The sequence below is a fragment of the Ostrinia nubilalis genome, chromosome 26, assembly GCF_963855985.1.
Source record: "Ostrinia nubilalis chromosome 26, ilOstNubi1.1, whole genome shotgun sequence".
In the NCBI taxonomy this organism is placed as follows: Eukaryota; Metazoa; Arthropoda; class Insecta; order Lepidoptera; family Crambidae; genus Ostrinia; species Ostrinia nubilalis.
The window spans coordinates 2,888,375-2,905,118 of NC_087113.1; the positions used below are offsets into that span (position 1 = coordinate 2,888,375).

General features: G+C 46.1%; 1 protein-coding gene across 1 annotated transcript in view; it reads right to left on the reverse strand.

Moving 5' to 3' along the window:
* LOC135084519 (ribosomal protein S6 kinase alpha-5-like) overlaps window positions 1–16,744 on the reverse strand; it is a 111,123-nt gene that overhangs the window by 5,174 nt on the left and 89,205 nt on the right. The window contains exons 7-16 of the mRNA XM_063979291.1: window positions 13,121–13,293; window positions 12,218–12,299; window positions 11,514–11,676; window positions 10,702–10,814; window positions 9,301–9,420; window positions 8,390–8,494; window positions 7,767–7,931; window positions 2,407–2,525; window positions 1,451–1,550; window positions 76–178 (exon numbers count right to left, since the gene is read on the reverse strand). Coding sequence (XP_063835361.1) covers window positions 76–178; window positions 1,451–1,550; window positions 2,407–2,525; window positions 7,767–7,931; window positions 8,390–8,494; window positions 9,301–9,420; window positions 10,702–10,814; window positions 11,514–11,676; window positions 12,218–12,299; window positions 13,121–13,293 — 1,243 coding nt within the window. The remainder of the gene's footprint in view (window positions 1–75; window positions 179–1,450; window positions 1,551–2,406; window positions 2,526–7,766; window positions 7,932–8,389; window positions 8,495–9,300; window positions 9,421–10,701; window positions 10,815–11,513; window positions 11,677–12,217; window positions 12,300–13,120; window positions 13,294–16,744) is intronic.

Consider the following 16,744-nt stretch of genomic DNA (forward strand, 5'->3'; position numbering starts at 1 on the left):
CCGCTCCCATACCTCACTGACTCAGTTCAACACTATACCTACGAGTATAACCATAATGAATAAAAGCTGTCTCACCTTCCATAGAGAAGCTGCCGCTGCGGATGCGGTCCATGAACACGGTGACGGGCTCCTTCTTGCAGCCCGGCTGGAACGGCGCCTTGCCGCACAGCATGCAGTACTAGAAACACAAATTACATTAGAATAAATGAATGAATTCAACGAAACGAATTTTTTTCATTTGCATACAATTTTCGATAAAGAAATCTTTGTACAGACAACGACACGTCAAGTTAGACATGTGGAAACTTATGCAGGCGTAATAGATGCGAATTTGCAACAAAAATGGGTAGTCTGATGTTCCGTCGTCTGTACATTTGTCCAGTGGACGTCATTTGACGGTAGAAACGAGTTTGGGTTTACGGTAACTCCACTTACGAATTAGTAAAAATATTTTTGACATTGTTCTCATAGTGAAAGTTGTTACATTTGAGCAGTGGATTTGCACTATTTTAACATTTATCACTTCTTTTTCGATTGATTAAGGATGTTGGTCAGATACAAAAACAAACAGTTGTGTAGAATCCCGATTATCCAGATCAATTAAAACCAGAGGTATTCCGGATAATCGATTTCAGAGTAAAATCAAACAATAATTAACTTTTTACTATAGAAAAGCTTTACATATCCATTTCTTTTAACAATGAACTAATACGACGTCTGAACCGTGTCACGGTGGCGATGCCGAGCCGTATCACAAGTGGCGTTGTGCCGTATTGATTTGTCTAGGCCCTAAATCCGTGATTAGAGCCGTGAAGAATGAGTCCGGATAATCGAGATTCTACTGTATTACCAAAAAATCCTCCTATTCAGATCGGAGATCTTTTTCTTTAAATTATTATTATTACATGTCCCATCTGAACATCGAACCCAGTTTCTTACAACCTAAAGGAGGCTATAGCAACAAATCCTCACAAAATTAATCAGAAGAACATAGGAGGCGTTCGAAATTAAGGTTCGACTTCCCTCCATTGCAAAGCGGATGACAGGTGACAAACAAAGGTTTAAAACCTTTAGGAAAAGATTATGCACCACGGACAATAAATTAAATTGAGGGGGCGTTGCGGGTCTAATGACAGTTTAACCTTCCCCCGGGACAAACTTGACCTTCACTGGTTGGGTTATTGGCGGTCAAGCTGTCGATGCTCTCTCTACACAGGAGTTGCAGTGGTGGGAACGAGAGGTGGGAATAGTCCCGTAAATACCGTACGGTACGTACCGTGAGGGTACCGGAGGCCCAATTGGGGGGGGAAAGGGATTTAAAAGGTTGGCAGCGCACTTGTGACTTCACTGATGTTGCGGGTGTCTATGGGCGACGGCGATTGCTTACCATCAGGTGATCCGCTGCTCGTTTGCCACCAGTCACATAAAAATAAAAAATAAAAATACTCACGAAGATGACGCCCAGACTCCACAGGTCGACGGCGGGCCCGTAGCCCGGCGCGGTCGAGCTTCGCGCGCGAGACACCACCTCTGGCGCCGCGTACGGTAAGCTGTGGGAAACAAAATACGTAAATAAATATAAATGAAATAAGGATTTGTAAACAGTCCATTACTGCTGTCTGTCCCGAAGACTATAATCCGGGCCTTTTCAAGGCGATAGTGAATAGGCACTTACAGGGCAGATATGTACCATCCATCTTAGACTGCATCCCATTTACACCATTGTGGTCAAATACCTACCTAATTATGCATAAAAAAACTACTATTTCGGGGAATAGCAAGTATAACGTCAGATGATTAGCAATTTTTAAACTCACAATATCATCAAAAGTAAGTATATCTCTCAATCCTACTAACATAAGAACATTGTTCTAGGACTTTATATTGAGGGGAGATGAACGGTTTTTCTGATCATGTGTTGGTGGTCAATGCAACACCAGAATAATAAGGGATAACGTTTTTATAACAAAGTCACCAGTTGTCGCCACTATGATCTTACTTTACAGTGGCACCAACTTGTGAGCGCTAAAACGATAGCTCTCATTGCCAATTTCTCATTGAAAAATAAGGTATTTGGTCTACTATTATATCTATTCCCCTCTGCCAGATGGGTTGGAGGGACCCGGGGGCTTAGTGAGAGTTTACATGAAACGTATTCGATATCGAGTGTGTCAAAAAATCTATGAAGATTTAGTTCTGGAAAGTATCCGCAACGGACGCTGTACAATCTGTCATACATTTCATGTCATTTTTTTACGCAGTCGCTAGCGATGACGTTTAATGTAAATTTGCACTACGCCCCCTAATCTTTGCACGGGAAGAGAAGGGTTAAGAAGCAGTTAAGAATCTCTTTTTTCATAAACATACCAATGTTATATTTAGTAGCAAATAGCAGTATATTATTACCTGAAACACGGCGTCATCATACGCTGCCTCTCGTCGCACTCGGGCGCGCGGCGCGCGAAGCCGAAGTCCACCACCTTCACTTTAGCCTCGCTCAGACGGGAACTCGTCAGGAGAATGTTCTGGAAATATATCATTGCATTAGACATTAAGTTTTGTTAATTGTGAAAAATCTAAAACGTTAAAATAACGGTATCATTAAAGGCAATGAGCTCATGACATAGTGACATTGACGTAATGTGACGTAATGGGACACGCGCGGAGTTGGTGCTAAGTGATAGTATCCAGTGTTTTATTTATGAGAATAGATCTACAGGCCCCTAAAAATTTGAACGAGCTAAACCTGTATTCTAAACATGTTTGTTGTCATAGCTCAATTTTTGTAATAACTTGAGGTAAGTATAACTTTTGATATTGGCAGCATTTTAGCATTTTTTTTTGCTACGTGACTGTAGCTGACGATAATGGCTTACTGTACTCAGCTGTATCATTTTATAGCTGAAGATAAAGGCTCACTGTCTTCATTTGCGTCTTTAAGTTTCCGATGAAAAAAGTTCACCGTTGTCAGTTTGATCACTAACTGTGTCATTATGTAGCTGACGATAATGGCTCTCCATCGTCAGCTGCGTCACCATATCGCTGGCGAGATTTGCTCAACTTCGTAAGCTGCAGCAATATGTAGCTGATAGCTATAATGGCTCACCACTGTCAACTGCATGACTGATCAGCTATTTGCTGACAATAATGGCTCAACACCGCGGCGCTGTCAGCTGCATCCGCTAAATAGCTTACAATAATGGCTTACCGCCGTCAGCTGCGTGACTATGTAGCTGACCATAATGACTCTTTACCTACAGTTGCGCATCAGTCACTATGTAGCTGACGTCGATGGCTCAGTCTGCCCACTGTCAGCTACAGCGGACGCTGACGCTTGCACTCACCTCGGGCTTAAGGTCGCGGTGCACGACGCGGCGCGAGTGCATATGTCGCACGGCGCGCGCGAGCTGAGCCAATGCACGTCGTGCCAGACGCTCGTCTAGTGCTCCGGTCAGTTGGGACGCTAGCTCCGTCACTATGTAGCTGACGTCGATGGCTCAGTCTGTCCACTGTCAGCTACAGTAGACGCTGACGCTTGCACTCACCTCGGGCTTAAGGTCGCGGTGCACGACGCGGCGCGAGTGCATATGTCGCACGGCGCGCGCGAGCTGAGCCAATGCACGTCGTGCCAGACGCTCGTCTAGTGCTCCGGTCAGTTGGGACGCTAGCTCCGTCACTATGTAGCTGACGTCGATGGCTCAGTCTGTCCACTGTCAGCTACAGTAGACGCTGACGCTTGCACTCACCTCGGGCTTAAGGTCGCGGTGCACGACGCGGCGCGAGTGCATATGTCGCACGGCGCGCGCGAGCTGAGCCAATGCACGTCGTGCCAGACGCTCGTCTAGTGCTCCGGTCAGTTGGGACGCTAGCTCCGTCACTATGTAGCTGACGTCGATGGCTCAGTCTGTCCACTGTCAGCTACAGTAGACGCTGACGCTTGCACTCACCTCGGGCTTAAGGTCGCGGTGCACGACGCGGCGCGAGTGCATATGTCGCACGGCGCGCGCGAGCTGAGCCAATGCACGTCGTGCCAGACGCTCGTCTAGTGCTCCGGTCAGTTGGGACGCTAGCTCCGTCACTATGTAGCTGACGTCGATGGCTCAGTCTGTCCACTGTCAGCTACAGTAGACGCTGACGCTTGCACTCACCTCGGGCTTAAGGTCGCGGTGCACGACGCGGCGCGAGTGCATATGTCGCACGGCGCGCGCGAGCTGAGCCAATGCACGTCGTGCCAGACGCTCGTCTAGTGCTCCGGTCAGTTGGGATGCCAGCTCCATCACTATTTAGCTGACGTCGATGGCTCAGTCTGCCCACTGTCAGCTACAGTGGACGCTGACGCTTGCACTCACCTCGGGCTTGAGGTCGCGGTGCACGACGCGGCGCGAGTGCATATGTCGCACGGCGCGCGCGAGCTGAGCCAATGCACGTCGTGCCAGACGCTCGTCTAGTGCTCCGGTCAGTTGGGATGCCAGCTCCATCACTATTTAGCTGACGTCGATGGCTCAGTCTGCCCACTGTCAGCTACAGTGGACGCTGACGCTTGCACTCACCTCGGGCTTGAGGTCGCGGTGCACGACGCGGCGCGAGTGCATATGTCGCACGGCGCGCGCGAGCTGAGCCAATGCACGTCGTGCCAGACGCTCGTCTAGTGCTCCGGTCAGTTGAGACGCCAGCTCCGTCACTATGTAGCTGACGTCGATGGCTCAGTCTGCCCACTGTCAGCTACAGTAGAAGCTGACGCTTGCACTCACCTCGGGCTTAAGGTCGCGGTGCACGACGCGGCGCGAGTGCATATGTCGCACGGCGCGCGCGAGCTGAGCCAATGCACGTCGTGCCAGACGCTCGTCTAGTGCTCCGGTCAGTTGGGATGCCAGCTCCATCACTATTTAGCTGACGTCGATGGCTCAGTCTGCCCACTGTCAGCTACAGTGGACGCTGACGCTTGCACTCACCTCGGGCTTGAGGTCGCGGTGCACGACGCGGCGCGAGTGCATATGTCGCACGGCGCGCGCGAGCTGAGCCAATGCACGTCGTGCCAGACGCTCGTCTAGTGCTCCGGTCAGTTGGGACGCTAGCTCCGTCACTATGTAGCTGACGTCGATGGCTCAGTCTGCCCACTGTCAGCTACAGTGGACGCTGACGCTTGCACTCACCTCGGGCTTAAGGTCGCGGTGCACGACGCGGCGCGAGTGCATATGTCGCACGGCGCGCGCGAGCTGAGCCAATGCACGTCGTGCCAGACGCTCGTCTAGTGCTCCGGTCAGTTGGGACGCTAGCTCCGTCACTATGTAGCTGACGTCGATGGCTCAGTCTGTCCACTGTCAGCTACAGTAGACGCTGACGCTTACACTCACCTCGGGCTTAAGGTCGCGGTGCACGACGCGGCGCGAGTGCATATGTCGCACGGCGCGTGCGAGTTGAGCCAATGCACGTCGTGCCAGACGCTCGTCTAGTGCTCCAGTCAGTTGGGACGCTAGCTCCGTCACTATGTAGCTGACGTCGATGGCTCAGTCTGCCCACTGTCAGCTACAGCGGACGCTGACGCTTGCACTCACCTCGGGCTTAAGGTCGCGGTGCACGACGCGGCGCGAGTGCATATGTCGCACGGCGCGCGCGAGCTGAGCCAATGCACGTCGTGCCAGACGCTCGTCTAGTGCTCCGGTCAGTTGGGATGCCAGCTCCATCACTATTTAGCTGACGTCGATGGCTCAGTCTGCCCACTGTCAGCTACAGTGGACGCTGACGCTTGCACTCACCTCGGGCTTGAGGTCGCGGTGCACGACGCGGCGCGAGTGCATATGTCGCACGGCGCGCGCGAGCTGAGCCAATGCACGTCGTGCCAGACGCTCGTCTAGTGCTCCGGTCAGTTGAGACGCCAGCTCCGTCACTATGTAGCTGACGTCGATGGCTCAGTCTGCCCACTGTCAGCTACAGTAGAAGCTGACGCTTGCACTCACCTCGGGCTTAAGGTCGCGGTGCACGACGCGGCGCGAGTGCATATGTCGCACGGCGCGCGCGAGCTGAGCCAATGCACGTCGTGCCAGACGCTCGTCTAGTGCTCCGGTCAGTTGGGATGCCAGCTCCATCACTATTTAGCTGACGTCGATGGCTCAGTCTGCCCACTGTCAGCTACAGTGGACGCTGACGCTTGCACTCACCTCGGGCTTGAGGTCGCGGTGCACGACGCGGCGCGAGTGCATATGTCGCACAGCGCGCGCGAGCTGAGCCAATGCACGTCGTGCCAGACGCTCGTCTAGTGCTCCGGTCAGTTGGGATGCCAGCTCCATCACTATTTAGCTGACGTCGATGGCTCAGTCTGCCCACTGTCAGCTACAGTGGACGCTGACGCTTGCACTCACCTCGGGCTTGAGGTCGCGGTGCACGACGCGGCGCGAGTGCATATGTCGCACGGCGCGCGCGAGCTGAGCCAATGCACGTCGTGCCAGACGCTCGTCTAGTGCTCCGGTCAGTTGGGATGCCAGCTCCATCACTATTTAGCTGACGTCGATGGCTCAGTCTGCCCACTGTCAGCTACAGTGGACGCTGACGCTTGCACTCACCTCGGGCTTGAGGTCGCGGTGCACGACGCGGCGCGAGTGCATATGTCGCACGGCGCGCGCGAGCTGAGCCAATGCACGTCGTGCCAGACGCTCGTCTAGTGCTCCGGTCAGTTGGGATGCCAGCTCCATCACTATTTAGCTGACGTCGATGGCTCAGTCTGCCCACTGTCAGCTACAGTGGACGCTGACGCTTGCACTCACCTCGGGCTTGAGGTCGCGGTGCACGACGCGGCGCGAGTGCATATGTCGCACGGCGCGCGCGAGCTGAGCCAATGCACGTCGTGCCAGACGCTCGTCTAGTGCTCCGGTCAGTTGGGATGCCAGCTCCATCACTATTTAGCTGACGTCGATGGCTCAGTCTGCCCACTGTCAGCTACAGTGGACGCTGACGCTTGCACTCACCTCGGGCTTGAGGTCGCGGTGCACGACGCGGCGCGAGTGCATATGTCGCACGGCGCGCGCGAGCCGAGCCAATGCACGTCGTGCCAGACGCTCGTCTAGTGCTCCGGTCAGTTGGGATGCCAGCTCCATCACTATTTAGCTGACGTCGATGGCTCAGTCTGCCCACTGTCAGCTACAGTGGACGCTGACGCTTGCACTCACCTCGGGCTTGAGGTCGCGGTGCACGACGCGGCGCGAGTGCATATGTCGCACGGCGCGCGCGAGCTGAGCCAATGCACGTCGTGCCAGACGCTCGTCTAGTGCTCCGGTCAGTTGGGATGCCAGCTCCATCACTATTTAGCTGACGTCGATGGCTCAGTCTGCCCACTGTCAGCTACAGTGGACGCTGACGCTTGCACTCACCTCGGGCTTGAGGTCGCGGTGCACGACGCGGCGCGAGTGCATATGTCGCACGGCGCGCGCGAGCCGAGCCAATGCACGTCGTGCCAGACGCTCGTCTAGTGCTCCGGTCAGTTGGGATGCCAGCTCCATCACTATTTAGCTGACGTCGATGGCTCAGTCTGCCCACTGTCAGCTACAGTGGACGCTGACGCTTGCACTCACCTCGGGCTTGAGGTCGCGGTGCACGACGCGGCGCGAGTGCATATGTCGCACGGCGCGCGCGAGCTGAGCCAATGCACGTCGTGCCAGACGCTCGTCTAGTGCTCCGGTCAGTTGGGACGCCAGCTCCATCACTATTTAGCTGACGTCGATGGCTCAGTCTGCCCACTGTCAGCTACAGTGGACGCTGACGCTTGCACTCACCTCGGGCTTGAGGTCGCGGTGCACGACGCGGCGCGAGTGCATATGTCGCACGGCGCGCGCGAGCTGAGCCAATGCACGTCGTGCCAGACGCTCGTCTAGTGCTCCGGTCAGTTGGGATGCCAGCTCGCCGCCACGCGCTAACTCTGTTACTATGTAGCTGAAGGCCTGTGGAAGAAACAAACATGTAAAAATAATGCACACACATGAATCATACCAAACAACATATCTTGCACAACTGTAAGCTCGTGATACACATAAGATTGTGCTGAATTTGCTGACGCTTATGGCTCAATTTTTTTATAATCACACAGAACTTCTCAATGACTGTTTCTATAGCTGACATCTATGGCATAGATTATTGTGGTCGCAAGCAGGTTTTGAATCGCTGTTTATAACATTAGCACCTAAGTAGCTCGCTAGCTTTAACTACTTTTAATTGATGCGTTTAGTATTAACACCCTACAAAAGATATGCTGACGGGAATGGCTCACATTTTTTGATAACACAAAAGCATTAGCGGATCAAAAAAGACTCGTTAGGCCATATATTTATAATTACATCAATACCAAAACCCGTGACGTATGTTCGTTAAGTAATGGATATATCTACCATCAATTACTCACCGAGTCGTGGAAAACTTCGTGCAGGGTGATTATGTAGGGACACCCTTGACACGCCTTGAGCAGTTCAATTTCTTGCCTAATATCTTTTTTCTGTGTTGAGATTATCTGCAACAAATAAAAATGTATTTTTAGAGACAATTGAAACACATATTTATATGGGAGCTAGCGACCCGCCCCGGCTTCACGCGGGTGCTAAGTACACATAATAAACGTTCCTATTGAATCACTCTATCTATTTAAAAAAACCGCATCAAAATCTGTTGCCTGTTTTAAAGATCTAAGTATATTTGTTTTATGTAGTGATATGATATCACTGGTTCGGGACTAATCCCACCTCTCTTTCCCATCACTAAGTCCTGTATAGCCTCTCTACAGTTAGGTTTCGAATGAATCCCTGTCCCAGTGAAGGTTAAATAAGCCCAGGGGATAGCTTACTGTTTAGGAACCGACAACGAATTTAATCAGAAGGAATTCGAAATATAATCCCGACTTGATTCCGTTACAAAATGGGAGATAGAACACTGAAAAAGTCCCATTCTTACAGCAGTATGCCATATAAATGGTACATAGGGCCAAATTCATGCCATAAAGGCGTTCTCTGCCAGTTAACCTTCAGGCTAAGTAAAGAAAATTAAGAACAAAAAAAATAGCAAAAAAAGGCTTATTCCACTATTCCCCGTTAACGCCAATTGGAACTTATAATGGGGAATAATGAACTAAAATGTTCATTACGTTCAAAATAAAATCTTAATATAACTAAAAAGTTCATTATTCCCCATTATAAGCTCCAATTGGCGTTAACGGGGAATAGTGAACAAAAAGTTCACTAATCCCCGTTGACGGGGATTGTCAACGGGGAATAGTGGAATAAGCCCAAAAATAGGTTGAACACAAACACCCTGTGTACTCACTTTAACGGCATACTCCTTGCCAGTCTGCCTGTGAATGCACTTTCTGCACACCGAGTATGAGCCATCGCCCAGTAGTGGCGTGCTGAGATCAACCGCGTACTTTTGGAAGAACGGCGAATCCTGCAGAAGAAGAAATAAATGTGTTTTAATAAATTCAAAAGTCAATCTTATATTCAGTATTAAGGCCCTTATAGCTTGCCCTACTACCTACCACTTCGGAACAATATTATGGGCTGGCGTCGAGAAGAAATGGCAGAAGAAACTCACTTCACTTGTTAATCAGTCAGTTGGATGAGATCTAATACCATTTCCTACCTTTCCTACCACTGCAAGTCCTATAACCAGGATCTTTGTCCTCCATTGAAACCCAAGTAACCCAACCAATGAAGGTTGAGGAAGCTTTGGAACCCGCACGTAAAGAATTTAGAAGATTAAAGAAAGATTTCGAAAATATAAAATTAAAGGACATCATCCATTTTGGTCCAAAATCAAAAGTGAAGGCCAAAAAATAAAAGTGCTGTATTCTGATAGAATACGTCCGCCTTAGCATTTATTACTATGGCACCAAAGCTGTAGCACCACTGTGCATCGTAGTATTTGAGTTCTAAAAATATATGAAATGACTGACTTTGATCTCAAATACTACGACGCACGGTGGTGCTACAGCTTTGGTGTCATAGTAACAAATGCTAAGGCGGACGTATATTGGCCGACATTTTTGATTTTGAACAAAAAATGTATGAATCGTCGATGAATTTTAGATCTCAAATACTCGACGCACAGTGGTGCTACAGCTTTGGTGCCATAGTAACAAATGCTAAGGCGGACGTATTCTGTCAGAATACAGCACTTTTTTTTTTATTGGCCGACACTTTTGATTTTGAACAAAAAATGTATGAATAGTCGATGACTTTTAGATCTCAAATACTCGACGCACAGTGGAGCTACGGCTTTGGTGCCATAGTAACAAATGCTAAGGCGGACGTATTCTGTCAGAATACAGCACTTTTTTTTTTATTGGCCGACACTTTTGATTTTGAACAAAAAATGTATGAATAGTCGATGACTTTTAGATCTCAAATACTCGACGCACAGTGGAGCTACGGCTTTGGTGCCATAGTAACAAATGCTAAGGCAGACGTATTCTGTGAGAATACAGCACTTTTTTTTGTTGGCCGGCACTTTTGATTTTGGACCAAAAATACATGAAACGTGGATGATGTTTCCTCTGTTGCAAAGTTATAAATGAATGAAAGGTATTCGTTGTAATTCCATATAAGAGGTAAATAATTAAGTTAAAGGCAACGGATCTCTCTTCCAATGGCTCTCCTGCATGTTTTAGAAGGTATCAGAAATATTTCCCAATTAAGATATTCTATAGTTACTGGGAATATGACATACCTTGGCGACCCATCCCTTAAGTTTGTCGTGCTTCTGTCCCGTGGCCTGCATCCAGATTTGGTCCGATATGATGTTCTCGGAGAACAGTATACTGGGCGCCACGTAAGAGTATCCTGCAACAAAAGACAACTTATTTGAAAAACTTTTTTGTATGTAGCAGCTGGTCGAAGATGTGTCATTGGAGCACCTCCTTTCATATGGGGAACCTTGACGCAATCTTGCTTACAACCGTGCGCATATTATTTTCAAAAGACATACCTAGTTACTTTGTAATAGCCTTTTTTCCAGCTTCCATATCTTGCCAAGGAACAATTGGTTGTAGTGTTCCGGTGTCCGACCTTTCATTCAGCTTCCATCAACTGACCAAGGAACAGTTTGTTGTGGTATTCCAGCGTTTAGCCAGCTCTTAATAACTTAACAAAGAACAGCTTACAGTGTTTAGTTGCCTTAGGTGCAATGGAAGGCAGAAAATTCTCAACCAAGGACGCCTAGATTTGGGAAGACACTAGCACATCCTCTGATGTACGACAAGACTTATCAAGGAACAACTTATCGCTGTTTTTAACCGACTGAGCAGTATTATCTAGCCCCCATTCCAAGGAGCAGTTTGCCATAGTGATCCGGCATCCACCCTTTGTCCCAGCTTCCATCAACTTACTAAAAATTAACTTGTCGCGGTGTTCCAGCATCTAGAGCTTCACTCAGCTGTCAATAAGTAACCAAGGGTCAACTAATCGTGGTGTTTAGTCACTTTCGCAGCTGTCCAAGGCTTCTAGTATTCCAGATAAAGGCACTAGCACATCAGGACTTACCAAGGAACAGCTTGTCGTGGTGCTTGGGCGCCTGGGCTGGTGAGTCTGTAGGCGGCATACGCGTGAACTCATCCGCAAAGTTACAGGTATCTGCTGCGTGCGATAGCTGAGGCACGAATGGAGCGGGCACTTCACGACGGGCCACCGCCTCCCAGTCTAGGTTCTGTGGATGACGAAGTTAGTGGTTAGGAATATTTGTATACAAAAGACTGGGATTAAAATGATGAAGATGCACTATGGGCCTTATTACAAAAAAGTTAACAACGCGTTTAACATTGGTTTAAAATGTCATTCCCATACCAAATGACTAGTTGAAAAGTGTTCAAAAGGCGTTAACTTTGTAATAAGCCCGTATATTTTTTCATGAAACTATTACGCTTTAAAAGCTGACGAAATCTGGAGAAGTATCATGACCCAGATGGAAACAAAAGCTGCTCTGGGAATATGCATATCTGCACCCTTTTTATTTTCAAAGTTAGATTGGTGTCCAACTAATAACATTTAGGGCTCCATTTTTTTCTGCCATTAGATTTTGATTCTGGTGGAGAATTTTGATTAACTCAGGAAATATTTTATTGTAGAGCATTTTTATCGCATATCGATAATGGATTAAGCAAGCTACTGTCTTCTATTGTATATTAGCACAGTTAATAATAAATTATTTTCAAAGCCGCCATCAACTAACCTCGGAACGACCATCTAACCTGGAAAAACGGGTGCCTCTTGAGCTCCTCCGCGTCGTCATCGCCGCCGCCCAGCCGGCGTCGAGGGTCCTTCACCAGGAGCCTGGAAATAGAAGAATATTCTCTTAGAAATGGACATGAAAAAGTAGTATTTCCAAGTGGAACTAGTAGTAGTAGTAGTGGAAGCAGTGAAGGACATTCGAGCCCTGGACAAACGACTTAGAATTTTTTCTATGTCCTTTTCTTTGTCTTGGGTAGACTGATCAATCTACATTTAATAAAAAAATATGAAGGGCATGATTAGTCGTCAGTCCGATTAAAACCCGTCAAATAGATGTCTCCTGAAGGATTTGGTTGTGACCTCAGTCGTTACGATCAGCACAATAGAAAATAGACTCGATTTAGTACAATATAGATCTATATTCGGTACAGCTTTCGCAATGCTGGTGCTGAGCAAGCTGTCTTTCTTTAAAGCCACTGTCATGCACAGCGCAAATTACCTTGGCTTTGACAGGTATACAAACGTCTCCTTGTCTCAATGATCAGAGCAGTAACCAGGCAAGCGATGGATTATCAGTCCCCTTGAAGACCCAGTATTCTAAAGCACCATCTACGGTCCACCTACTTCAACTCACCTCTTGATAAAGAGCTACAGAATAGCTTTAGATACTCTTGACTTCAATCAGTGACCAGAGCAGTAGTCTGGTGAGCGAAAGATCGTCAGTGGCCTTGAAGCCTCACCAAAGGCCTATTTTAAAAGCAAATCTTCCAGTTTCTTGTTCATCATCATCATCTCAGCCATAGGACGTCCGTCGTCCACTGTTGACCGGTTGGTAGCGACCTGCATCCAGCGCCTTCCTGCTACGTTTGCGATGTCGTCGGTCCACCTTGTGGGTGGACGTCCCACGTTACTTGTTCACTCACCTCTTGATAAAGTCCTGCACATCGGTGCTGACGTCAGTCGGTATGGGGTAGCTGCACCGCACGATGCGCTTGGTGATCTCTTGCTGCGTGTTCTTCTCGCCTTCCACCGTGAATGGGGACGCTCCGGTCAGCAGCTCGTATGTCAGGACGCCCACTGACCACCAGTCTACGGCCTGGGGACAAGAGAGATGGAGGTTTAATAAGACGTTCCGGTTAATGCATGGAAAATTGTTAAGGCTTCATAAAGACAAGTAAATTACGCACATAAATATAGAACTAAGAGTTATAGTGGCATAATAGGCCCACAAATTCATCCTATTTCCCATTTATACTTGACTAGCGACCCGCCCCGGCTTCGCGCGGGTGCTAAGTATACATATAAACATTCCTCTTGAATCACTCTATCCATTAAAAAAAACTGTATCAAAATCCGTTGCGTAGTTTTAAAGATCTAAGGGACAGACAGCAGAAAGCGACTTTATTTAATACTATGTAGTGATGCATCAAAAAGTAGGTATATTTGAAACCAACACGAATGTTGTAGAAACATATTATATGAACCACAAGATATATTTTAAGATTTTACGATGATATTTTCAAGAGTCCATTGCTTTTCCAAACAAAACAGATTATATTTCCACCTTTGAATAATATGTGAATCATTTTCAAGTTATTTCCATGTCATTACTGTTTCCAGAATGTACGTAGACGTCTATAGTTGTTTAAAAACTACAATATACTTGAAACTACAAATATTCCATTACAACACGACGTCATTTCGCTCAAAACCGACTTTTGCACGTTACATGTCTTTGTTACACAAGATTGATCCCGGTGAGTGATCACCTTTAATTTGTGAATCGAACCGAAACGAGCGTTAAATAATGTATTTTGTTCTATCTTTGTCTTTGTTACGTTACACAAGATTGGTCCCAGTGGGTGGCCACCTTTAATTTGCGAACTACGCAGCTAGGCCTCCTCTCGAGACGAGTAAACACTGGCCAGTACCCTTGGGCAGGTCACCTTACGAACTTGTCTTACAAACATCGTATAAAGTTAATCAATAAATGCAGGATTATTTTAAGTAACCACCGTTTTGGAGGTTGAAAAATCGATCGAAGTGAATTTGGTCAATATTTTTCAACCTCCAATGAACCTAGCCATTAAAATACACCCTATGCTTTGCGAAAACATTGCATTACGCTTAGATAGATTTTTAGCTGGGTCTCTCTTTCCAAAAGAAAAGCCATATTATGTGCCTTTCTTTTTGTCGTGTTTTTTGTCCACTTGCGATCTACCCGCATATCATTATTTCATATTTTTCCTATTACGCATCAGCAATCAGCATACAACAACTTGTAACGTTTATTTAGAGATATCAGTTATTTTTAGCCATCAAAATGAATATTTCATAAAAATATCCCCAAAGCCATCACAACAGTCGCGTTCGGCCTTCGATGAGATTAGCCGAGCGCGCGGCTTCCGCGTGGAACCTTGGCGAAGGCTCGTTAGGGCTGCCTAGTGGGTGCGCGGCCTAACCGTCATTAAGCCGAAACTAGCTCGTTATCTAAAAAGTTTTGAAAAATGTCAAGCTGTCGTTGAAGGAAAAAGCTTCTAAGTAGAGTTTAAAAAAAAGATTTTAATGGAAAATTATTCTCATTAGAATAATGGAAAACATCATTCACAAATTCAATTGCACTAGCCTAGTCTAGTTTTTTCATGTATAGCACATTGCAAATCCTGATATATCTCGCCCATTTATTGACAGAACGAATTGTCATCTTTTTGAGATATTTTACTTTGGTTTATCCCATACACAAAATAATAAGAAGACGGAAAGACAACAGTTTCGGTGCAATAAGCAATGAATAAATAAATAAACATTATGTAACCCTATTTCACTGCACGCGACCTCTACCTTCCATAACCATATACTGAAGTAAGTTCACCATCAGCACGGTAATATAGATAAGTATTACCGTGCCATCAGCCATCACAAAGATATACATACATACGATATCATTGAGTAAACCATTTACCCGACCGCAGTAAACAAGCAATTATGTGTTATTTTATTCACAATAATTTAGTTATCGAAAGCTATTTTTGTTGTGATGTATTTTATTTAATTAGTTTTTCAATTTATTTATTGTTGAAGCAGTAAAATTAATGTAAATTACAATTTTATTACTCTTTCTCAGGTATCTACAGTTTTCCACACATTTAGGTGGCTCTACATACTGGAATAATATGTTAAAGCTTTTATACTATAAATAATAGCATTTTTAAATGACAAGCTGTTTAATCTTTGTTGTTTCTTCACTCAATAAAGTTGCAATAGGTTAAGTAGAAAGATTAATCACATCCAAACAAAAAAAAAGTGAATAAATAACTACAAAACTGGAAATAAACTCAATTTGTTAAACTTTCATCGCGCATTTCTAATAAAAATACATCTGCCAATTTCAGAATTTCTCTGAGGCAAATCCGCAACAGTATCTAAACCTTAATCCTTTATTACTAAAGTTCATATTAATTTGCATCGTGCAGACGCAGAACCTTGATCGTGGTAGAAGCGAGGCCGCGGTAGTCTTGCGGAAGGTCTTACTGTAATGGCGCAGGTACACTATGCGGAAAATTGATCGAACAGAAGCGCGAAAACGCACACCGAAGTATGAGCGACTCATGGCGAGACTTCCTGAAACTCATGTTTACACTATCTGTCTCGATAGTGTACCTGCGCCATATTCATCTACACTAAAATTACGTTTCATCTGCTTTATCGTCGCTAAATAAGGTTCAAATTGCTGTAACTATAATTTTCTAAGAGGTGTGAAGTAAAATGTGAAATATTTGCAAGAAAATAAAGTCTATATTGGCTTAACTTGTAGAGATGGCTAATCTAGGTCATTTGTAGTGATTTTTGGCAATGCTCACTTAGCAACAAGAGGCAAGACTTCGCAATTCACATTCATCAAGTAAGTACAGTCGAGCGTTGCTTTTGTAAAAGGACATTGTTACGGCCAAGTCTAGCCAAGTATATTATTTAAATTTTCTAGCATTAAGTCGCATTTCAAACATACACATTGTAAAATAAAATAACTTAAAAATATCGAATTGGCTAAGATGGGTTCACATTAAGCAATTTGTTTTTAATTTATTTAAAATACTCTAGCTCAGTGGTTCTTAACCTTTAAGTCACGAGGCCATTTTACCAAATTTGTATCTTGTCAGGGACCACTTATTTTTGTTTTTTCAAAATCCTATGAAAGGGGAGGTAGATTTTTCGCCCACTGTGCGCCGTTTGCGTTGTGTTTACTCGACTCATCACGTCACGTCACTTGTTTATTACGACGTCTTCGCGGACCACTTGGAATGCCTCCAGGGACCACCAGTGGTCCGCGGACCACCGGTTAAGAACCACTGCTCTAGCTAGAGTCTTGGACCAATAAAAAAAGCATTTAAACTCGGGGAACAACGTTATTTTGATACTCTAAACAATAAATTCAATTATAACTATCTCTACAATCTTTCAGAATGAGACTTAAAAAGGTAGCATTTTTAAAGACTGAATTTTCAATGCAAAACTAGGTTCGTTACAATACCTACCCGCAAGTTGTAGAC